Source organism: Durio zibethinus, chromosome 11 (assembly GCF_047325235.1).
Source record: "Durio zibethinus cultivar Kanyao isolate XHJ-2024 chromosome 11, ASM4732523v1, whole genome shotgun sequence".
NCBI classification, from domain to species: domain Eukaryota; kingdom Viridiplantae; phylum Streptophyta; class Magnoliopsida; order Malvales; family Malvaceae; genus Durio; species Durio zibethinus.
The window spans coordinates 25,544,388-25,568,993 of record NC_143172.1 but is presented as its reverse complement, the minus strand read 5'-3'; the positions used below and the strand labels follow the sequence as shown (position 1 = coordinate 25,568,993).

At 32.6% G+C, this 24,606-nt stretch overlaps 4 protein-coding genes across 4 annotated transcripts; 2 read left to right on the top strand and 2 right to left on the bottom strand.

Moving 5' to 3' along the window:
• Nucleotides 1-8,024: 8,024 nt before the first annotated feature.
• LOC111291016 (uncharacterized) lies at nt 8,025-9,350 on the top strand. The gene has a single exon (XM_089768463.1). The coding sequence runs from the start codon at nt 8,347-8,349 to the stop codon at nt 9,148-9,150; it is 804 nt and encodes a 267-aa protein (XP_089624589.1). The 5' UTR covers nt 8,025-8,346; the 3' UTR covers nt 9,151-9,350.
• Nucleotides 9,351-11,041: 1,691 nt separating this feature from the next.
• On the bottom strand, nt 11,042-12,526 carry LOC111291015 (protein STRICTOSIDINE SYNTHASE-LIKE 12-like). The gene is made up of 3 exons (XM_022882553.2): nt 12,222-12,526; nt 11,844-12,113; nt 11,042-11,767 (listed from the first exon to the last, which is right to left on the bottom strand). Exons 1-3 carry the CDS (start codon nt 12,509-12,511, stop codon nt 11,275-11,277), a joined length of 1,053 nt encoding a protein of 350 aa, XP_022738288.2. The 5' UTR covers nt 12,512-12,526; the 3' UTR covers nt 11,042-11,274.
• Nucleotides 12,527-13,720: 1,194 nt separating this feature from the next.
• LOC111289532 (H/ACA ribonucleoprotein complex subunit 2-like protein) lies at nt 13,721-16,291 on the top strand. The gene is made up of 4 exons (XM_022880648.2): nt 13,721-13,963; nt 14,276-14,345; nt 15,316-15,421; nt 15,949-16,291. The coding sequence occupies exons 1-4, from the start codon at nt 13,828-13,830 to the stop codon at nt 16,108-16,110; spliced, it is 474 nt and encodes a 157-aa protein (XP_022736383.2). The 5' UTR covers nt 13,721-13,827; the 3' UTR covers nt 16,111-16,291.
• Nucleotides 16,292-16,558: 267 nt separating this feature from the next.
• LOC111289531 (inorganic pyrophosphatase TTM1-like) lies at nt 16,559-24,360 on the bottom strand. Its single transcript, XM_022880647.2, has 12 exons — nt 23,987-24,360; nt 22,414-22,785; nt 21,700-21,814; nt 21,310-21,505; nt 21,047-21,160; nt 20,747-20,920; nt 19,799-19,993; nt 18,816-18,938; nt 18,638-18,750; nt 18,340-18,460; nt 17,165-17,437; nt 16,559-16,928 (listed from the first exon to the last, which is right to left on the bottom strand). The coding sequence occupies exons 2-12, from the start codon at nt 22,748-22,750 to the stop codon at nt 16,719-16,721; spliced, it is 1,971 nt and encodes a 656-aa protein (XP_022736382.1). The 5' UTR covers nt 22,751-22,785; nt 23,987-24,360; the 3' UTR covers nt 16,559-16,718.
• Between the last annotated feature and the right edge of the window lie 246 nt (nt 24,361-24,606).

Here is a 24,606-nt window from a genome sequence, read left to right as displayed (position 1 = left end):
AATTCAAAATTAAATATTTAATATTTTTTTAAATATTTTTAATCATTAAATTAAAGGTTTAGCGATCATAATTGATGTTAGACTTAAAATTACGTTTTACATAAATATAAATGTGGCCTTTAAGCTCTATTGAAAGGAGAGGGTACTCTCTTGTGTATGGTGGGCTCGGGCAGTCATGAGAGAATCACGTCTCTCGAGGAAGAGTAAGAAGAAATCCACAAAGATTAAAGACTACGTTTTTAAATTTATAAACTTAATCTTTAAATTTTGCATGATCGTGTATTTATAGAAGTTGACGATAGATTTATTTGTATATATAAGAAAATCAATGAAGAAAAGATGGGCGTGTTAGAATTGGTGGAAAGTTGAAAAAACTTGGTGAACAAAAAGTAAAGAAATCTGACAAAATAATGTATGAGTGAGAATGACGAGAAGTGGTGGGGTAACCATGTACGACACATAATTAGGAATGACAACGGATCGAGGTAGGGGATTTTTGTTCGTCTCGCACTTAATTTAACTTTAAATATTTAAAATTTGAATTTGATCTGATTTGATAATTTTTTATTATTTTTAATATTTAAACTCGACTCGATCTGAAATTAATATAATATTATTTTTAATATAAATATAAAATTAAATATATATATAAATATATAAATAATTATAAAATTAAATAAATAATTAAAAAAATTATTTATATATATATCAGGTTAAGTAGGATCGGATTTACCTAAAACTCGACTTTAATTTTTTCTTCATGTCATCCGACCCAACCCCGATCCAATACCCGATTTTCAAAAGAAAAAATCGATCCTAAATAATCGGATCGAGTCGGAACCTATTGGATACGAGTTTTTTTACCTTATCTACACATAGACTCCTTATTTTTTTGTTGGTCTTTAAAAGTTTGTTATTTCTTTTATTTTATTAGATATTTTTACTTTATTTTTAAGTATTTGATTCATAAAAATAAAACATCTTATTTTTTATTTTTTTATAAAAAATTGGATACCTATCAAACATAAAATCAATACTAAATAAAATTTTTTTATTTTCTTTACACGTCACATTTGATTCTTATCTCATTTTTTTGCCTTTTTTATTTTTAAAAATTATTATTTGCTTTTTATTATACTTTTTATATTTAATATTTTAAAAATCATATGTATACGTAAGGAATGAAAAAATAGGGAAAGTGAAAAAATTTCGTTCAACTTCATTCACCTTTTTTTATTCAATACAATCATTTCTCTTTTCCACCTCTTCAACTCTATTCGACCTTTTTTTTGTAAAATTTTTTTCTCAATTTTTAATGACTTTTCTTTTCCATAGGAATCTTTTTACTTTTATACAACAAATCTTTTGGGTTGAAGAAAAAAAGATTCGTAGACCAAAGGATTAGATATGAGAGAATTTTGATTTTTTTTTCATTTTTCATATTCTTTTCTTTCCTTTTTTTGCTCCGCCTTGGCTCGCAAGGTTCCTCTTCTCTCTCCCTTTCTTCACTCTTCATGTTTTCATTTTATTTTTTGTTGGTTTGAATTAATTTTGAGGGAATTTGATTTGGTTTTTTAGGCGTTGAGTAAGATAACGTGTATCGGTGCAGAAAGAGCTGGTGGAGTGGTAGGTCAACCCTCATTCCAGTTTTAAACACAAAGTCATCGATAATCTTCAAGAGTTGTTCATTGATTCGTAAAGTTTTTTCTTTTTTTAATATCTTCGCCTTTCCATTATTGATTTCTTTTAAATGGTACCTTTTTTTATTGTATTGAAAAAAATCAGGTAGGTAATTGAAGAAAATGGAGTTCCGGGAACTTTATACGCCAATGAAACCTATCAGCATCAAGAGGATTTCCCTGAATATTACCCTATGGAAGCCCCTGGTTTAGTTTTTATTCAAAAACCTATTTTTACAAGTTTTTCTTTATTTTCTTTTTATGATATTGCTTCCTTTTTTGTTTCTTTATTGGGTTATTGGTGGCGGGTAATATTTCTTCGTCTGGCACCTCCATATACATATATTTATAGCAATGGCCATATTTGTTTAGGTAATTGTCGATATTAATTTTTCATAAATGCTATTTTTAAGTGATTTTCGATTTCTCTAAGGTTTTTCATGGATTTTTATTTTTTTTAATTTTTTTGCAATTGATATGAGTGGATATCCGTATCTAATTTGTGAGGTATTATCCATTTTAATTTGAAGATTTTACGATTTTATCTTACAAAAATTACATTATAAATTTGAATTTAAATCTTTACATCTTCCCATCATGTAGCAATTACTGAGTCCTATAGTCTTATCATGTAACACTTAGTAACTCTCACGATATAACATTTAATTCTTATCGATTAGTGATTATTCTGATATTATTTGTGGAGATTTACATTCAACTTAACTTTCGAGATATTATTTATTTTGATCCGAAAATTTCACAATCTTATTTCACAAAAAACGTATTATAAATTTAAATTTAAATATTTACATATATATATATCATATTATTTTCATACATTATTTTAATATGAGATTAAAAACGTTTACAACATGTCATGACATGATTTGTCTTTTTGCTTTCACCTTAATTTTATCTATTTATCATTTGAAAATGATGGTTTTCTTCGATAATATTGTCTTCGTACTGTTTGTTGTACGGTAAGCTAAATGTTCTCTAGGTGTAGAAGGGCTTAAGGTAAGTAAAATGGTTTTAGGGTTTTACCCTTCTATTTTTTAGTTGTTTCAGAGTACATAGCATTTTAAGGTATTTTAAGCATTTTTTGTCATTTTTCTTTGATTATCTTAATTGTTAGATTCAAAGATCTATTTAAATTTAAAATTTTCTTTGTTAGTCACAATGACGTCACCCCGTGATTAATTGTAGGACAAACTCAAGAGTATAAAGAAAAATGGATCATTATGTTTTTCTTCCTTATTTCTAGTAATGTTTTTGAAGGTAACATTTCTACTTTAAACTTCACTTCTGCTTGGTTCCCAAGGAAGATCCACTTCCTTTTTGCTTTTTTTTTTTTTTCCTTAAATTTTCTTTTCATCATTTTTGTTATTTTCCAATTACACTATAGAAAATTTATTTGATTTCTTATGGACTTTGCTGATGGTCTTTTACTGCTGTGATTTGTAAATATTTAAATGCAATTCTTTTTGTCACATAATTAAATATACTTCGATATTGGATGCCGCTGAAATTTTTTTTTTTTGCTTTTATGGTTGTTCGTAATCCTGATGAATCTTGCAAAGCTAAATGGATAAATGGTTTGTTCTATATCTTCAGTGGTCAAATAAACTTCAAAAGCTTGATTTCCAAGAGTTGGTGATTGTCCTACAACACCTTCAAACTCATAATTGGACGTATCAAGAGCTTGAAATGGTACTTTATAGGGCATGCATGTGGCACAGTATGTTTAGCAGCTTTCTCAACCACTTGGCTAGCTGAACACAAATTTATGTTTACTATTTATTGACCAATTAATTCTTTGTCTCCCTTTGAATTCTATTTGTTTGTTGATCAAAATGGTTAGGGGGCCCATTCTATTTATCATGCTTGCAAAATTGGGTCGATGTTGTCGAACCATTTTTCAAGTAACAGGCCAAACCAAACTAGATGGGCCCAATTACAACCATTTGTTTTCAAGCAACCTTTTACTGAAATTGAAATGTTATGTGGTTGGCAAAAAAAAAAAGTGTTATTCAGCTCCAAAACTAACTGTCATTACATCTCTGAAATTGTTTGTATTAATTTGTTTTTATATAGTTGTCATTACATCTCTGAAAACTACGTAGCATTTACTTAGTTGATTGCTAACCTTTGCGATTTTAAATCACCTTCATTAATGTTCATTGCTTACTACTATTACAAAAATTAGGAATGACTTACTCGTCACTATAACATAGATCTCAGAAAGAAGAATCATTATTTTAGTAAATTACATCTGAATAATTAATGTTTAAAATGGTAGACTTAATGCCTCTTGGGACCAGTGTTATGTATCCTTTAAATATGGAATCACTAATTAGTTGTTATATTATACATTGAGGAAATGGGAAAATTTGTTGGAAGCATGAAGTACCACAAAAAAACAAATGAAAACAAGAATAAGAAAGGTAAATTGATCACAGTGGCTAATTAGTGATCTTTTTAAAGTTAATAATAGTTCAGATTACTTTTAAGATGTTGCATCTTATTGGTTAATTGGTAAATTGAGATGGAAAATATTAATTTTGCAATGATAATTGAGATTATGGTTTTTTATATTGTATAGATATGGAGAAGAATTTGAAAAGTTTGTTTCATTAGCTGGAAATTTTAATAAATAAGCTATATGCCCCACTAGAGAAAGTGCAAATCAACTCATGTTTTGTTATGAAGTCTATGTTACAATTAGGTATTTGATGTAGATTGGTTATTTTCATTACTTGGTTGATGTGATTTGGTTAAGTTGTAAAATGTATCATTTACATTAAAGTTGTAATGAGTTATAAAAATTAGCCCTATGTGTTCAACATTAGTTGATTAAGTGTTAGAGAATTTTATTATAATCTTTGGCATTTATGTATGTTTTATGGTATATCTTAGATATATTTAATCTCGCCTATTATAGCTTAAATTGTATATGATATTGTAGACTATCATTTAGTGGTTAATCATTTGAAATTGATGTTTCCGGTAGTGTTACAAATCATCTGGAATTTGCAAATACGATATTTTTATTCATATGGTGGATCAATGGATTCTAATGGCTATAGGTGTGACCAAGCAATGGCACACACCTTCCTTTAGCTTTATTGGTTACTTCTTATGTTGTTTTTCCTACCTTTTTTTTGTGTGTGTGTTGAAGGTGTTTCGATATAATAGGATCCTAACTCTTTAAATGCAATTTTCTCTACAAGCTTCGTATAATTTTTCTCAATTTTATGTCTTTTTAGTGGTTTTTTGCGTTGCATTGGAATGTCTCATTAACATTGCTGTTTGCTACTGTCTTTCATGCATTGTTGCTATCTTTTATGTTGTGGCAGACAACATGAACATTGGCGAAGAGTATGGCATTCTTGGTGATAAGAGAAAATGGATTCACTGTCCAATGCTTGGCTACCAGGCAAATAATAGGAGTGAGTTGTAAGATGGTGATCAAGTTTCCTATGTAAGTTAAAATTTGTGAGTAAAGGAATTTGATTTAAAATTATATGAATTTTATAAATTTTCCATTGATGATTCCAAAAGTATAAAATCTAAATTTTTAGATTAGTAATATTTAGTTAAAGAAATGATCTGAAATTCTTACTATAATTGATGTAGATAAGCAACTACTCTTCATATTGAATATATCTATTAATATTGCTTTACTTAGAAATGAATCAAGATATAATTGCTTACTCGTAACTCTTAATTTTTTTAATTGGTGTTTCATTTACTCGTTGTATTAAACAAATTCAGTACTGTAGCCTATTGTGTAGTTGCAGTTGAATCTATTTGCAAGTAAGTGTCAATTTGTAATTTTGAAAGAGTTAAGGAATACTTTAACAAGATATGATAGATGGAAGACTGCAACTGCCATCGACAACAGCTTGAATAGAAAATTTGGGTATTTATCACTCCATTTTTCTTTTCATAAATTTATTCTTTTACTTGCAACATTCTTAGCTCCTTCTTGATTATTATTGGGATTGAGTTTGGTTTATGTTTATTATTTTTGAATATGTTAATATTGTTGTTGTGTTGGATTCAATGTTGACCAATCTTAAAATCTATTGATTATTTTAATTCTTGATATTATGATTGTTACGTTATTATTTTTAGCATGCTTGATTGTTGATATAATTTTTTTTTTTTTTTTGCTCTTACCTCTTAATTTTTGCCTTCTTGCTATTAATAAAGAAGTTTCACTTTGATTCACCTATAATTTGCATTGAAGTAGGTTTAATAGATGAATAATTAAATAGACTGTCTTTATATGATGTTTGTGGTCAAATTTTTTTAGATGTTCTAGGTGAAGGTGAATGAAAAAGAGATACAAAGCTGTTTTGATTTTGTGTTGAAATATTTGAGATAGAATCCTTCGAGGAATCCACGAGCTTCTATAGTTGTTAAGTAGAGAGTTATAAGAGGTGGAGGAAGATGTATAACTAATGTCCCTATTTGTTCAATATACATTTATGATACTGAAAATTAGTGCTCAAATAGGATAGTTATTTTCAATGGCAACAATATTCAGACTAGGATTGGTAGGATAATTGTTGATGGATAAACCAAAATGCTTGATCAGAGTCATTAGATTGTTAAAGTGTTTAGAGTAGCTAGAGAGAGAATAATTCAAAGAAATAGATTATGCTCCAATGAGACTTAGATTGGTTGGAACAAAGTATTGGATATTGTCAACTTGTCTTCCATTCAAAAAAAAAAAAAAAAACATTGCATAGAAGGCATTCATGGTAATCCATGGTCCAATCCAACAACCCTACAAAAACAATGCGCATATCTCAATACTTATAAATTGACTTCAAAGTTATATCATTTTGATTATTTGTAGTAAAATAATGGGACATCATTATGCTTAGTGTTTATTCCATTCCTTTATTATATTTCATTATCTTAATTATGTAGCCATTCATAATCATTGAGCTGCAAAGAACCGTGGATACAGATAGGGTATAAAAAGTAGACAATACCCCAGTTGCATGAGTATAAAAACAAGACAATTGCATCATTTGCACACGTTTATGGACCATCCTTATCTAATTCCATTCTTAAAAAAATGTAAAAACGGATTTATCTTTTGCTGCTTCTACTTTTCAACCTGTTATAAATATGTATGCTCATAGTTTCTGCATCTAATGTGAGTGATAGGAGTGAGCTAGCATTAGATAGATTAGATTGCAACAGCCGATAGGTTATTCTATTTTAGGTGATGATTTTGAGCAACTCAAGGGCAAAGATTTTAAAAAAATTTAACTACTTATATTGCATATCACTTCACTTTTACTCCGCAGGAAAGTGTTAATGTGTGTAAATTTTAATGCACTCATTTTGAACCCTATCAAGACAGAACTGAATTTTCATTTATGAACTTAATGAGCCTGATTGAACTTATTGAGTTGTTGCCTAAAGATCTTAATGCTATCTATGTATATTCAATTCTGTCTAGATAACGTTCAAACTTTATATTTATGCCAAAAGATCTTAATGCTATCGAGGTTTGAGATATCTCAAACCAGGGTTTTTTTTTTTTTTTTTTGGCTTTTATATTATTTTTATTTATTTATTGAAAAATTCCTACTTGATAAGACAAGACCAATTCAAATTTTGATACCAAAATTGCTCTATTATCATTTATTGCATGTGCTCTTGATTCAGCACCTTCAGCATACCCAAAAAGCTTCCATAGTCACACTTCTCCACTACTAAAGCCTCTCATCTTGAAATGCAACAGTACCTCAGCAGAGTAAGAATCAAGGCTTGAACAATGCCTTTTTATGGTATTGATAGCTAATGCTTTGTTTTATCAGTTAAATTCATTGCATAGAATGCTTACTGGTTAAAGTTTGGTTGTCTTATATTAGTTCATTTTAGTTGATTTATAAAGTTTAGTTTTGTATATTGTGAATTATTCTAATAAAGTTCATAAAATAAAATAACGACAGTTTAAATATTGATATAAAATAGATCAAGGTTATTAAAATCTTATTTGCAATGTAATTTCTTAATCTTGCTATCTATGGCAATTTAATATTTACACAAAATAATTTGTAAAATGTATAATTTATCATCTTTTTTGAATGTTCAAGGTCGATATGAGAATTTATATATATCTAACTTTAGATATTCTTATATATTTTATAAAGACGGCTTATTTTGTGCCTTCAAATTTATAATTAATTAAATCTATAAAATTAATGCTAAAACTGAACTTTTGTTGTCAAGAAGATTAATAATCTTATTACAATATTAATTCGTTCAACTTTTTAGATTTTATTGTATTGTTTATATATATATATATATATATATATATATATATATATATAGTCATTATCGTCATCAACATGATTTTGCTAATCTCATGCATGGCTAAAGATTCAATCTTGAGTTTACTGTTTAAACAAGAAAAATGTACCTGCAGTGGCACAATGGTAGTCTATAATTAAAAAGACAGGCCTTATTTTTTTGAAATCTATAATTAAACCGACCTATAAGCACAATCCTAGTCCTAGTATTGTTTGGAGTTTTAATGTATATAAAGATATAGAAAGAGAGCTAAAGGTTTTGCTCCAGAGAATATTTGAGAAAACAAGAAATAGAAAAAAGTTAGGCGTTCTGATTCTGTTAATGATCCATGGATTCTCGTGTATGGTACTGTTTCGAAACATGGGAAGGTGGTGTAAAGTACTTTTTGGAAATATGGGAAGGTGAACTTGTGGATGATCAAATCCCAGACGACTACGAAGGTGAATTTATTGATGACAATTGTTATAAGGGTCAATTTCGTTGTTGCCGTGGTTTGATCGATCGCCAGGAACCTGATTCCATCAAGTTGGCTGCACTATTCGAGCAAAAACTGCTCCACCAGTCCTCCTCTTACACACCGTGTGGGCAGGAAGTCCCCGAATTGGTCATGGTCGAGATTAAGTGTAACATCGTCAACTTTACCGAGGCTTTGCTGAGAGATGAACGCAACATGAATCGAAGAAAGTTCCTGATTGTTGCGAAGTTTGGAGCATTTATGACAACGAGATATAACGATGATGATGGTGAGCTAGAGGAGGAGAAGGAGGAGGAGAATATAGTCGGAACATTAGTTATAACAAGATATAATGATTCTGTTGATGATGATGATGATGATGATATTGAGTTCGAGGAGGAGGATGAGGATATGGATGGAGACATATCAACGGAAGTTAACGATCAAATCGGTTTTGTTCCAGCTAGTAAGGCAAGCATTGAAGCGTTGCAGAATGTTTCTGGTTTGGACAACAACAGTGAATGTGTTATTTGCCTTGGAAGGATAAAGGGGGAGGAATTAGCTAAAAGCGTGCCATGCGGTCATGTATACCATGGAGACTGCATTGTTCAATGGCTGGAGACGAGTCAATTGTGTCCATTATGTCGCTATGCCATGCCAATTGATGAATCCCATTAATTCCCATATTGTTTTTTATTTTTGCCATGTATGCTCTTATATTTCATTAGTACAATTATTATATCATGTTCTATATATTCATGGTTAACATTTTACTTTTGATATCTGAACTTCATGAATATTATAATCACTAGTTGTAGTTGTGACCCGATCTGCAGTCTCTGCATGCGGTAACTGTATAAAGCTGTTAATTCATTCAACTTAGCCTCCTGAACAGAACAACTGTTAATGCTTCGATACCCTTGTCCTATTGTTTATATTTCATTAACAATACTGCGCAAGCAAACATAATAATGAAAAATCTTTATTACATAGTACGGGTGCTATCTCCCATCCGAAGTAACAATTTTGCAGCCAGTATTTGTTAAAGCAAAACTGATGTTTAGGGACAAGTTTGAAACCTCTAGATGCCAATAAAATTCACAAATGGTGATGCCAGATATAGTTCACCACAGAACTCCTGCACTTCACTGATTAATTTATTGCCATACCAGGGTTTGAAATTTACTGTTCGAGAAACCATGCCAAATCTGTCGATTCTTTGCCCTATAGGTACCAATGATTGCGTTGGTTGTTTAACCATTGCTGCTGCCTCCCAAAATCTCCTACTAGGGTTCTCTTGATGTTATTTGGCCTTGCCTAAAAGTTTATGATGTCATACGTGTTGGCTCAAGGGCATTGGAGCCAATACTTTGAAGTATTATTAGAAATGAAGTTAGAGACCAGGACATAGGTTCCATCTTGGCTAACTGCTGCCCCTGCTGGCCCTGGAAGGTTCTTTGGCAACACTGTCACTCGCTTAGTATCGGGTTCATACATTAACAACCTCCCTGTCGAATCATTAGCATTCAATGATTTGGTGGCATTTCTGCAACACGTAATTAAGCAATGTGTAAATGAAGCAAATTACAAAAAAAGGAATATTTTAATGAAATAAATAGTATGGGAACAAGAATGAACCTTAGATCATAGACAGTGCTGGAATCTGTGAAAAAAGCATTTCCAGATTGTTGGAGGACATCTAAACCATTGCAAAAGCGGTAAGGTTCTCCATCTGCACCGGTGGAAAAGTGGGGTTGCTAGTCTTCCTGCAGAACCCGACACCATGAGGCCAAGATAAGCATAACAAACATACAGCCGATTCGAGGAGTAATGAAACCCCAAACCCAATGGCCTTCCACAGACGGGCCCCAAATCTGGATTAGTAGTGCCATAAAACACTCTCTTAGACCTGTATTAGAGTTCAAAGGGAGAAAATTCAAGTACTACAAAGATAAGATAGCCAGGGGACCTAGGTAGATATGAAAATTTCCTGGCAGGAGCAGATAAGACCCATTTTTTAACTTATTTGCATGCATAGTTTGCCTGATGAAGAGGTTTTTTTAGACAGAAGTAATTCATGTAAAAGAATCGCCTAGTTGGACTGGTGAATCCAAAGTCCAAGAAGCCACCAGCTGGTCCATTGTATTGCATAATTCCACCATCAGCCATAGTTGTATAGAATCGTCCGGTTCCCAACTTGGGACCTGTGGCTGTTTTTGGCAACCGAATCGAGCTGAATGATTCAGAACGAACCATTGAAGGAATACACAAAGATGAAAATGGAGAACATGGTTATTACTTTCTGAGGCTAATAATGTAAGCCATCTTCAGTTTTTATAAGCGCCAGAACACGTACTAATTAAAGGCAATCCAATTGACATATAACCGATGATCTTGAGCACCTGATGGAAGAGAAAATTCTGAAACCAAGCAAGGATCATCAATGATTGGTATGGCGTTGATTATGAATTTTGGGCGGTTAAAGGCAGTGGTTTTCGATGCAGTTCCAAAATTTCCAAGAAGGTAACCCCATGAAATATGAAAAAGTTTAATGCAGCAATTGGAAAGTGAGTGAAAATTTGCTTTTTGCATTCTTTTGCCATAACAGAAAGCATTTGTTTCATTGTCTTATTTCTATTTTTGAACGAAATTGGATGTTACATTTGTATATTATTCCTTCTGCTAACAACTACTACTTTGTTATTACATGGTAGAGAGCAGTCTGGGCAGCCATCCTTTATTTAAAACTTGCTTTATCAAATTTTTTCAGCCACTTTATTTTTTTATTAATTCAGGAGGCCTTTAAACTACAAAGCTTGGAATCACCAACACAAAGTCCACTAGCCGTGATACGACATATAGATGGCCACCATACTCCTGAACTTCACTGACTGATTTATTTCCATACCATCGCTCAAGGTTAACTGTTTGTAAAACAGTACCATTGCCAAATGCATTGATCCTTTGTCCTATAGGCACAATCGCTTGTGTGCGTTGTTTCACCATTGCTGCTGCTAGCCAAAAATTGTACCTTAATGTAGTCCTTTTGATGTTGTCCGGCATCGGCTGAGAGTTTATGATATCAGATTTGTTGGCTTTTGGACCCTGGAGCCAAATCTTTCTAGTCCTGTTCATAAAGAACTCAGAAACCAGGGCGAACTCTTCTTCCTCATCGACTGCAACCCCTGCTGCACCAGAAAGATTCCTAAACAACACTGTCACTTTCTTAGTCTTCGGGTCATACTTCAACAGCCTCCCTGTCGAATCTTTGACCCTTGCTGCTTCAGCGATTTGTCTGTAAGATATTGGAGAAACTACTATTTTTAGTTTGTTCCATAATTCTATAAAAAGATATAGGACAGCTGAGAAACCTTATGCCGTAGACAGCACTGGCATCTGTGAAATAGACATTTCCAGTTAGTTGATGGACATCAACAGCATTGCAGAAACGGTAAGGTTCTCCATCTGCACTGGAGGAGAGTTGGGTTGCCAGCCCTCCCTGAGGGCCTAACACTCCGAACCCAAAAAATGCATCGCAAACATACAGCTTTTGTGTTGCGTGGTGCAACGCCATGCCAAGTGGCCTTCCACAGGCAGGATTGGGATTGGCAGTGTCCGTGCCATCGCACTCTAACTTTGACCTACAATTAGAGTTAGAACAGATAACCAACATGCAAAAACAAGATCTTTGTCCCATAAAGAAAAACAAAATAAGAATGGTTTTGCTTGATATGCAAAAGATTAATAACCTCTTAGGTGCGGTAAATCCAAAGTCAACAAAACCAGTGCTTCGACCCTGATATTTCAGAATTCTACCGTCAGCTATACCTGTATAGAACACTCCGTTTCCCAACTCAAAGGCAAGTGCCTCAGCGCCTGTGGCATTTGGTGGCAATTGAATTTTGCCTAAGGAAATTTCAGAAAGAACTGTTGAAGGAAAACAAAGGAGGCAGATAAAAGTCGAGAAAATGGTTGCTGCTATAGTTTTGATTCTCATAATGCTGCTAGCCATTTTCAAATAAAAGAATCTGCTATACATCCAACGGAAGCAAATACGCAGAGCCATTTATAAGGAATTTGCTACATAGTTTTGGCAATGCTATTTGCTATGAATATCACCTAGTATTTTGATGGAATGACCTTCCAATTTAATTACCTAATTAAGTAGTATTAATTTAAACAAAAGTTGCGCCGGTTTTCATTTTTAAATCGTGCCAACTTCCAATGAATGAAAACGGTTGCTACTATACGAAGCTATAATCTATCAAATCTAATTTTCCCCTTTCCACAAAATTTTATTAGTATATTTTTTTTTGTAAGTTGTTTTTTGGTTTTGCTTAGGTTAAATTCTTTTTTTATGATCCGAAACATTCACTCTAGAACATGATCATTCAAGATTCTATTTTATTAGTGGATAATTTCTTACAAGAATTGAACCCAATTGATAATTTTTTTTCTTTACCAACTAATCTAACCTACATGGATAAAATTTTACTTTATTGTTTTTGTAAGATCATTTATCTCCAACACAAAAAGAAAATCCTCCATTTTTTTTAAAATAAATGAAAATTTTAACATAATAACACATTGAAAATTTATGAATTAATATCATAAATAACTTCTAAATTATAATGAAATATTTAATATGATATTTAAATTTTAAAAATTTTTAATGTAATATTTGGACTATAAATTTATTAATTAATATGATACTTAAAAAATTATTTATTAATCACTTATCATCCTTTAAAATTAGTCACGTTAGAGGTGAATATCATATTAATTAATTTATTTATAATTTAGGTATCTTATTAAAAATTTTTAAAATTAAAATATCATATTATATATTTTATTATAATTTAAGAATTATTTATGATATTAATGCAAAATTCGTAAATTATAGTAAGTGATAAATTGATTATCATTAATTGGTTGGTACAATTGCCTAACTTATATAAATAAAACTTTAAATTATTTGATTAATTACTAATTTATACAAATCAAACTATACATTTAATTTCTCAATTTTCAATAGTTTATTTTTCATGAAAAGTTAGCATGGCCGCATGGAATTTCATGTAAAAGATTTTTATGTTTAAAATATATATATATATATATATATAAGCCCATTTTCATAAGAGAGATATGAGCTTGTCCAGATACAAAGGCCCAAACCCTGAAAATGCAAGGGGACTGACTGAAAAGACCATTAAGGTATAAATAAAGCTTAAACCCTGAAAATGCTAAAGATACAATAACCCTAATTTACGCCCTTAACTTTCTGTCACATTCTAGTGGACTTAAAGTGCTTTGTTTTTCAGTGTCAGAGGAAAAAAGGAAGAGAAAGAGAGAGAAATGGGAAGCGATAGCGAAGCAGACAAGACGCAGCAGAAGGAGAAGGAGAGGAAGAAGATGTTAGCTATTGCTCCCATCGCAAAGCCCCTCGCTGGCAAAAAGCTTTCTAAGAAAACCCTCAAGCTCGTCCGCAAAGGTGTCCCATTTATATACATTGAGCTCTTTGTGCGAAAATCCCATTTGGGCTTTTCTATTTTTAATCAGAAATTGTCCATCAAAGAAAAATTTTGGAACTTCAAGTTCCTGGGTTTACTTCTTTTTTTTTTTAAATGGTGAAAAAAGGCAAGAAACACGACAAAGACCCAATGCTGTAATAATGGAATTTTTGTGATTGATATGATGGATTTTTTGTGAAATTGTTGATTGTTTGAGTTTTAAATAGATTTCTTTTTCTTTTTTTTTTGGTTTCCCTATTTTTTTCAAGAACGTGTTTTTTCCGTTGTTGTAGCTGCTGAGCACAAGTGTTTGAAGAGAGGAGTAAAGGAAGTAGTTAAAAGTATTCGGCGGGGTCATAAAGGGTATTTTTTTTTCTATTTCTTTCTTTCAGATTCTATGTGTATCCATATTTATTTTTATCTGCATAGTTATAAAAATTAACTTCCATGGACTGAGGGATATTGGTAATTTTGTGGGGGCAATGGAAGTGTATGACTCTGTTAGTTAATTGTTATATTAGTAAATGGTTAAAATTATTTATTTTTTGTTAGGATGTGAATGTAAGTTTTGAGGGGAGGATGTTACGGCTTATGACATATGGCTGAGTATCAAGAGTTCATTATCTGTTTTAATGATATTATTACAATGTTGATAACTTTGTAGTTTGCTGATTTTCAGTCGAGAAGAGGGTGCTGATTTTGGCTTTTATGCTACGTTGAAAGAAGTAGAGTGATCACTTAGGATATGAAGAAAGGGGGCAAAGGAGTAAAATATTATAAATTTGACTTAGCTTAATACTTCCACCACTTAATTGCTCCAAGCGTGTTTGAAAAACTTGATTTAAAATAATCATTCCATGGGTTAAGTATAGTAGAACCTTGTTATTATCTGACCACGCCTGTAAATGATGCCCATGAATACTTTATAGGATTACCTGAAGTTTGTGTCTCTAACAACTGTACTTCATGGCTGACATTAAGAAAAAGAAAAATGTTTATGATCATCTGAAGATTATCCTTCGTTTTTGAGAATTTGGACAGCATAGTTGAGTAGGAAAGCGCAATACTTATCTAATACACATGGATGCCACTTGTTTTAGCTGCAGTCCATGCTGCCAATTGATGAATTATTGAAGAACTTTTGTAAAAATAATAATAATAAATGAGTAATCATTTCTTATCTCGAGGCTTATTTGTTTCCTTTAGGATATTGCTGATGGGCCGTTCTTTCTTGATTCAATCAAAATTTCAAACTTATAAAAGGTAGTTTTAAATTCAAATGTTAGCCATGGAAATGCTTAATAATGCTTCTGCAATCTTGTTGCTGATGCAGATTATGTGTTATAGCTGGAAACATATCTCCTATTGATGTCATAACTCATGTTCCAATCCTATGTGAAGAGGCTGACATCCCCTATGTTTATGTTCCCTCGAAAGAAGTAAGCTTGGACCTCCTTTCTCTTTCTGTTTAATTTGGTGGCAGTGCATGCTTAAAGTGGTTGTCCTCCTTGACTATCAGAAACCTTAGAACATAATTTCTTACCTACGGATTTTCTGACTTCCATATTTTCTGTCATTGTCACCTTTGTAAAAAACACGGCAAAGTCTAAGCAAATTTTTTGTTTCATTTTCTTCCTTGAATTGTTTCTATCTTTGAAATTTCTTTCATGATATTTGGAACTTATATAGCATTTCAAATTGGGTTCGGAATGCTGTGTATGATTTGCATATATCTCATTGTGAACCTAAATTTCTATATGCTTGATCAAGGACCCCCGATTCTAGTCCTGCATATACGCCCATTTAGATCTGTACATCCTGCAATTAGACTCTTAAAGAATATAGCACAAGGCTTTTTGAGATTAGTCTTCGTGTTTAGGTTGGTAGCTTATGCAAGTAAATGAACTAACTAGCTATCAGCTCTCTCTTATGCACCTTGTCTGATTTGTTTCTTCTGCCATTTCAGGATCTTGCAACTGCAGGAGCTACCAAGAGACCGACATGCTGTGTTCTGGTGCTAACCAAGCCCACCAAAGGGGAACTAGGCCCTGAGGAACAAGAAAAAATAAAGGCCGACTATAGCCTGATAGCAGCAGATGTATCCGGGCTTACATCCTCCCTTTTTTAATTAACAAAAAAACTTTTGTTGTTCTTGTTACATAAGATTTGATGATGAAATTTTCTATTTTCTCGGGGAATGTTATTTACTTAAGATGATACTTACTGTATTATGCCGCCATTAACTACTTTGTCACGGGCTATCTGCTTTCACTAGGGAGGCTCTGGATCAAAACGTTCTGTTTTACTTATTTTGTCCCTCTTAGTTTTGTTCGGTTGAGTCAATGGCGCATGAGGCAAAGTATAAATTCTGTTTTTTTTTTTTTTTTGTACATAAGATATTGTTGATAGAAAAAAGGGAAAAAAATTATAAATGTTCAAATTTAATATTCAGATCGGTTGAATGTCATGATATGACTAGTTATGACAAATTTACACAATTAGAGGTTCTAGAGATTTTTTTTATTATGACAATTTCTATATTAAAAAAAAAAATCACATCACATGAGACATGTTGGTTACAGCACTAAATTCAGAATTTCATTCTTTTTCTTTCCTTATTTACAATTTCGCCATTCCTAGTTACAATAACTAGTACCCTCCAGAGTCCCTTGAAGCACAAGGGCAATAAACGTTCTTTGTAATGCTAAAATTGCCGTTTAGTGTGGTAATTACTAATTACTTTTGAGATGCCAGACTCCTGAACAAAATGACACCTAAACCACCAATTGCTAGGGTAAGAATCAAAGGAACACTGATGCTTTCAACATCAACCATTCTGTTTGTTCTATCTATTCTTTCTTGGCGAGATCTTTCTCCCCGGTATTCATGCAGCAGATTGCTCAGATTGTCTAATTGATGCATAATCTGGCGTTGTGATCGTGCAACCTGCATGAGTGAAAGACAAGTAAATTGAAGCACAGTTTAACTGCCAAACCAAGCGTTATAAAACAATCAAATGCTGCATACATAACGAAAAAGTTAATACAAACATTATCTTTGATGCAACCGTAAAAAGTAAGAATCGGAAACAGAAACTTGGTCTATCCAGTTCTGATAGAAAGGATGAATTTTCAAGAAAAAAGATGGTGGGGGAGAGAGAGGCAAGAAGTTTATCATCGTACCTCTTCCATGAGTGGGGACTCCCTAGACAACTGGGAAGAAGATGAAGAATGGGGCATTAGTGATCCAGTTAATGAACCATTACCCAAGCCAGTCACAAAAAGAGAAGTAGGTACAGAACCATTGCAGGCTTCAGCCTGCACAGCTAAGTTTTGTTGGCTAGCTGAAACTTTCCTGGTAGTGAACTTGGAATTCAGCTCTTCAATACGAGATGTGAACTCATCCATCCTTTCATTCAGAGTGGAAATTTGCTCTGAGAGCTGTGTAACAACTCCCTATAATACAAAGACAAATGAATGATTGGTAATTAACACTACATTTAGATGCCACCATTGAGGTGAAAGAATAAAACTATGAAGGGTTGAAACATGAGCTGTTTAAAGGAAAAGAAACCTACAAATACATAGAAATTTCTTAATACAAAATTTTCATGCGTGTAATTAAAGAGATTGGTGGCAACCAGGGTATGGAGGTATTAATAGCTAATAATACCCTTTTTACCAATGCCATACACCATTTTGCTTCTACTCATCTTTAAGAGGGAACCTAAACTGAAATGTTTTTAAGCAATCCAAACAAAAGGTAATTAAAGATTATTTAACCACAGACCAATATCTGTTTAGTTTTTATTTGATTTAGAGGTTTTTAAAATTATTGTAAAAAAAAAATTTACACATTAATTATATATGATCTTATATTTATGTGCTCTTATTTAAAAGTTTAAGTGCACAGTTGCCCATGAAAATATTAGAAACTAATTTTTTTGAGATATTAGAAACTGAAATTTTAAATGCTTCTTTTCTTATATTTGTTTATTTGTGCGTACTTTAAACTTATGATATTCACAACACATTATATTATAAATAAATATGGGACACTTGAGTTTATAGGTATTGCTGGGAGCCTAAATTTTACTGTAATTTCATAAATTTTATGAAGATTTAAACTTAAACCTTTTTTCTTTTTTTACAAAAGAAAAGGGGATGTTGCATTAGAGAACCATACAGCATCATTTCCTTCCCATTTTCATTCTGAGTAAACAATACTGTAAAGATCGCCAAGGATTTTGTTATCTTTTCCTCCAATTTTTTAGCAACCAGAAAGATAAAGGATACTTTGACAGTGGATAAAGAAGCCATGTCATACTCATTAAAATAGTTCAAGGCAACATGCTCACCGGATTCACTAGTGGGGAAGATGCTTCTGGTGCCCTTCCATCAAACCTTCTACTATTAATAGCAAGTCTTGTCAGCTTTGGCAAATTCTTGTCCCGCTGATTTGTATATGACTGTGAGATACTGGTGCACCACATAGATAAATTCCATATGTGATTGTTATCAGGATTTGAAAAGGTTCTTTCTTAAAGAGAAATAAGACATATTAACACTTTATATTGATCATGTTTTCTTCTTTTACCTAGAACTTTTAAATCTTTGAATAGATGGTAAACAATTGGGGCTTGAAATAAAAATTACCGGCTGAGATACTTCATTCTCCGATCAGCAGAGGCTCGAGAGAGGGCTTCTTTAGGACTCAACACTACGTCATCCTCAATGCTAAGCTTTGTCTTCAAATCATCCGGCAGTGCCTGCATATTTCTTGAGTCAGAATGGAGAGCTCAAAATTTTGATCATCAGCTTGGAAGAATCGTACCATAACATCATTTACAAGCTTCTCCAACTGGATTTGTTCAATGTAAGTGCGGGGAACATATGAACCTTCCAAGCCCAGTTGCTCAGCAACATATTTAACAAATAGACGATCTCGACCTTGCACCTTATAGAAACAGCATAAACATTAAAGTTAGTTCTAAACTTTGCAACATGTACCTGATAAGTCATCCAAAACAACTTAAACTGCACTATAGCCAATTTTGAAGTTGCCTTGCATATTTTCAGAATTTGAAAATAATAAGAAAAACTATCTTGGTTGGGAGGGGATTCGTCCAATAGATGCTTTCTATTGCAAGGCAGCAGCACAGTCAATTTATCATCTTTGATTGATTTAGTCTTCGGTGAGACATCTTTCCACCTGGATGTATTTGCTGCTGAGTATTTCTAGGGTTGCAACAGGTTCTGTTACAGATCAGTTGTGGGCTAACAGAGGTGTACATACTACATACAGATAGGATAAAAGTCATAGAATTAATCCATCTCACTATTGTTTGAATTAATACAAGGGCTTTTGAGGGAGAAGAGTTATCCCCATGAAAGTTATAGCTACTTGGTTCAATACTCTATTTCAACAGGCATCAGTTCTGGCATGTACAGGATGCTATCGTATTTTGTTCACTTGTTATCTACAAAGAACTAGTATGTTCATGGGTAGGCACCCTGTTGGTTACGTTTAATGCAGTGTTTTCTTCATTTATCGAAAAGAAGAAAAGCAATTGTGTATTGCCATAAAAAAATATCATGCCGTTATCATAACCAAAGACTTCTAAATACTACTTAAGAAAAAGAATGTCTTCACAATTAAGACCAAATATGTGCTTCGAGAAAAAAAATGTAAAATATCACATGATCCTGAAAAATAAAACATGTCAAACTTGCTATGATAGAGGAAATTAAGAGTGATAAATACAATACATGTATACATATATGAAAACATATTAAGAGCGTTGAAGGATATCGTACCTGAACATATTTGCGATTAAGTTGCTCCAACCAATCAATCTTCACACACACCTTGTCATCAAAAAAGACATGGCTACTTCTTTTCAGAATGGTTGCGATTGTATACCCCAAAGCCATCAGTCCTCCAAGAAGGCGCACGCTAACTTCAAAAGTTATTCTAGGTGATATTATGAAAGGACTATCTGTAACCCATTCCTGAGAACCAGCCAAACTGATCAGAAGCCTAAAAGTTACCATATTCCAATTACTCTTAAAAGAATATTAGCAGAAACCTAAAATATTAAGTTATGACAAATAAAACATCAAATATGGAATTAATTATCACAATCACCTTGAATTTACTATAGCTATGTTTAGAACTTAAATTTAAGAAATCAATTTTGGATTTTCAAATTTAGCATAAATTGAACTCAAGAAAGCATAAAAGTGAATTTTACATTAATCTTCTTATACTCTCTCAAATATATTAGTATTTTGAAGCTATAATTTTTGCAACATGTTTGCATTTGTCATCACTACTTATAAAAGAAACCAAATCCAAATTCACTCTCCCAAATTCATGAAAAATAGCATATAATTTTTTGCATGCATGTATAGAATTTTTTTATTCAAACAAAGGACAGTGATGAACTAAGTATACATCTGAACAAAGGTTCTTTCTAATTCGGTAATGATGTTTGAGAGAGAGAGAGAGAGAGAGAGAGAGAGAGAGAGAGAGAGAGAGAGAGAGATGCTCAATAAAAAAATATTGAAGTAAAACCTAGCATCTAAACCCCATTGCAGGCAGAAGTTCTAAAAGCACTGAGATGGGCACATCTCATTGCTGACGTCAAATAAGAAAAATTTATAAACTCAGTAAATGCCGCTATATTCTCATCAAGGATAATTAGGAAAATGCTTTCAATGCATAAATAATTTGAAGAAGAGACTTAAAAGTGACCATTCAACCTCAAACATGAGATTGTATTTTCCATCCCTGTTCCTCATCCTCAGATATGATTGGCATGCTTCAGGATCTTCACCAGGGGGTAGAAGATAAATGTCATAGGTTTCCTCCATAGTTTCTTTGTGTTCATAAGATACAACTTCCTTAATTTGATCCACTGTCACCAACCTTGTAGACTACAACGATAGAAAACACTCAGTGGTAGACTTGTGGGAATGAAATATTATATAGTAAGGAACATATAACCTACAAAATCATAGAACCTTTTGTTTTGAGATCTAAATACACAGTTAGAGCTTGACCTTTAAAATATAAGTAGGATTCTGAAACCCAGTGAATGGATTAAACTTGTTGATGATTTTAATATGTGCTGTTCGGAGATCTGGCTCAATAAAAGCCTTATACATAGGATAGACCTGTGTTAAAAGAAGTGGATTTAAAATAATATAAGTGCTCCCTCTTTTGAGGCATTAGATTTTTAAAGCACTCAAGGCTACAACTAGTCTGATTTCATGAAGCAGCTAAATCAGACTCCTACGAAGTAAAATAGGTTAGGTAAAGAAACCGTTTCAGAAATTTGATGGATAATTTCTTCAGGCTCTTGGCCAGCACGTTGAATGTCTCGTAATACTCGCTTGACAAGGTCAAAGTGAACCCCCCCAGTGACAGATACACGAAGATCAAGAAGAGGCCGCAATTTTTCACTTAAGGCATAGATTCCTTCAATAATCACAATGCGAGAGCTAGGAACTTCAACTGTCCTGTAATCATGATGAATAAAACTAGATCAAGAACATGCACTAATCACTATTTGTTTACAACTGCCCACACCTTCCTTTCCTTTTCACTTTTCTTTCCTTCATTGCAGGCAGAAGAAGTAGAGACATCATTAACCCTTGCAAAAAGAGTTTCTATGTCTTACAAAATAGCAAAACAGAAAGGAGAGATACAGAACCTGTATCCTGTGCGAGAGCTAGACTTGAAGTCATATATTGGAACTTGAACAGGTTTTCCTGCTTTTAAACCGTGTATATTTTCAAGCAGTGTGTCGTAATCTGTCAACCTTGGGTCTGTTTCATAACACTACAATAATTAGAGCTCAGCAATGCATCCTCCTCCGATCTTTTATTATCGCAACCATAGAATCAATTGTTTTATAGAGTATATGTGATTGAATCTAATTGATTTGGACTTTATACTAAACTTTACTTTTAGAATCAGGCATATATTATCATTATGGACAATTTTGTTCACGTACTTAGTTGTCATTCATACTTATCAGTCAAAAATAAGTCATGCTCCATTATCTGTTTCAAATGTTGCTTAAAATGCTATATTTGGTATTCCATTTTATATAATAGAATTAACTATCTCCTTTATATTGCCCATCCTAATTTTTTTTTTCAATGTAGAAAAGAAACAGCTGTAGCAGGCAAAAGCAGCTCTGGCTATAGACGCTTCCAAAAGCATATCTTGCTACAAACTGTCAACAACCAATGTGATGCACGCAAAATCGGATAGTATCCATTTTATCATACATAAAAAAGAAAGCACCATAACTTTAAGATGGATAGAAAGATGATTTTCCTCAATATTCAAACAAAAGGAATCAATTAAGAAACCATAATTGCCAAAAATTAAGAAAAATGTCAAGAATTTGAGATTTTACCATCAAAGTTGCCATCAATAATACGACTAGCATCATTGTAGTTGTCCATTGTTATGACAGCTATGCTTGGCATAAAGTTAAGAACCTTCTCGGTGAATACAGTCTTTCCAGCTCCAGATGGCCCTGCTACTCCAACTAAAATCAATCCATCATTCTTTTGGGCCAACAATTGGCATGCACGAATTACGATGAAAAAACCTTTCTCGAAGGACAAAGAATCTTCAATTGGAACAATCTCATAGCGATCAGAGTCCTTTTTTTTAACCAACTGCACCTGGTCTCGCAGAAGACCAGAACGCCGTCGAGGTGATTCAGCGGCAGAAGTATCTTGAGCCATTAAGAGATGAAAGTAAACTTCTCCTTTATGCCACACTGAAAGATGCAAAGGTCAAACATACATTTCCAGTGAAAGAGCGATGACATGGCAATGAAACAATGGAATTTTTAGGACTGTAATTTTTAATACAAAGGGGGGAGTCCATAACTAATAAATTTACTGAATTAATAATCATGAAAGTAAAATATAAGGTAAACATGTCAATGAAAGTTCAACAAACAAACTGTTAAAAAAAAAAAAAAACAAGTTCAAATTTTAGGAATTATGAAGTAATAAAAATCTAGCAGGACTAGTAAAAATTCAGGTTACTCAACCAACAAACTGAAACACACATGAACCAGATATCAGATAAGTAATAGTGAAATTAGGGATCTTAACAACGAACCCAGATGCCAAATTATACAGCAAATCAGCAGCACATGTAATGATAAAATTTAAATAAGCAAATTGATATGAAACATCATTTATGTTTCAACGTTCCCCACATTCATAATGCATAAAATATTTTTTTCTCTGACCAGAAAAACATTTACACCCTTTGCCAAATTTATGAACACTAGTTCCTCTTTCTTTTATGCTCTTCCTTCCCCTCTATAAGAAGCTAAGAACAACAATATAAAGAATGCATTCAAAAGAAAATACTGCAAATTCAAGCAAATTTCTGCATTACCAGAAATGTCGATATATCAGAAAGCCTAAAAACTGAGCAAATATGATTCAAGACTGCAGTCAAATTGAAGGATGGTACCCTTTAGCAGTATATTCTTTAAATCTATCAAACGTCAAAAGTTAAGGGAAAATTTGAGGCATTTTAGGACACTTTTTGGCACTAATCATTAATTTATTAAAGTTCTGCATTCAACTGCACTACATAGGATACTGATTCCACAAATACAATCAATTATTCCAAGTAACTAAGATTAAGAATATGATCAAAGAAAAATGCTTTTCATTTCCTTTTCGGTGCTCGAGTGAATTAACAAAACAAAAAAACCTGAATCAAATTTCTTGCTCCAAAAGAAGAATCAACCAAACGTAATAACTTAGACTTACATGCCAATAAGGATATGTCAAAGACCCAAATCCAGCAAATTCAGCAACAAACAACCAAATAAACAAAAACAGAAAATACCCGGAATGGGTAAACTCAAAAAGAACAAGCGCCCAGATGTTAAATTGAAGCAAAGATTTCTGGTAACTTTAAACCAAGTTTCAAGAATCATAGTACTCTCATACCTTATTCTTCGTTATGTCCTTTCTGTCTTTAGTTCTTGTCTGATAAGTGCTCGGACTTTGGAGTCCTTTAACTTAAGACGAAGAACAAGATGGGCTGGCTGCTGTTACTGGGATTTTTATGTAAAGGCCAAAGGGGGTGTGAACCGTGAAGAATCTTGTGATTATTGTGGACAGAGAGAGTTAACAGTAGGCAAGTTGGTGGGATGTTATTGGCAAGAAACAAAAGGAAGGATGCTTTGCTTAGCCAGTTTCTGGAATTCAGACAAAAACATGAAACAGACTTGGATTAGGAAGAAGTATTAGGACCACATTGTAGTCTTGTCATCATTCATTCACCGAAAGTAAATCCCATGGTGGCTTTAAAGGAGGTCCACACTTTTTAACCTTTATTTTATTTTATTTTTCTTTTGTTAAGAAAAGGTTTGCAATTTTTAGTGTTAGGACACAAGTTGAGCTTTTTTATTTTTTAATTTTTAGTCAAATAAAAAACAATAACATACAGGTAAGAATAAGATTAACATTACTTTTATCAACCAAAAACCAAAAATATTTATTTCCAATAAGATTAACATTACTTTTATCAATAAAAAATTAAATCAAATTCAAATCACTATCACTTT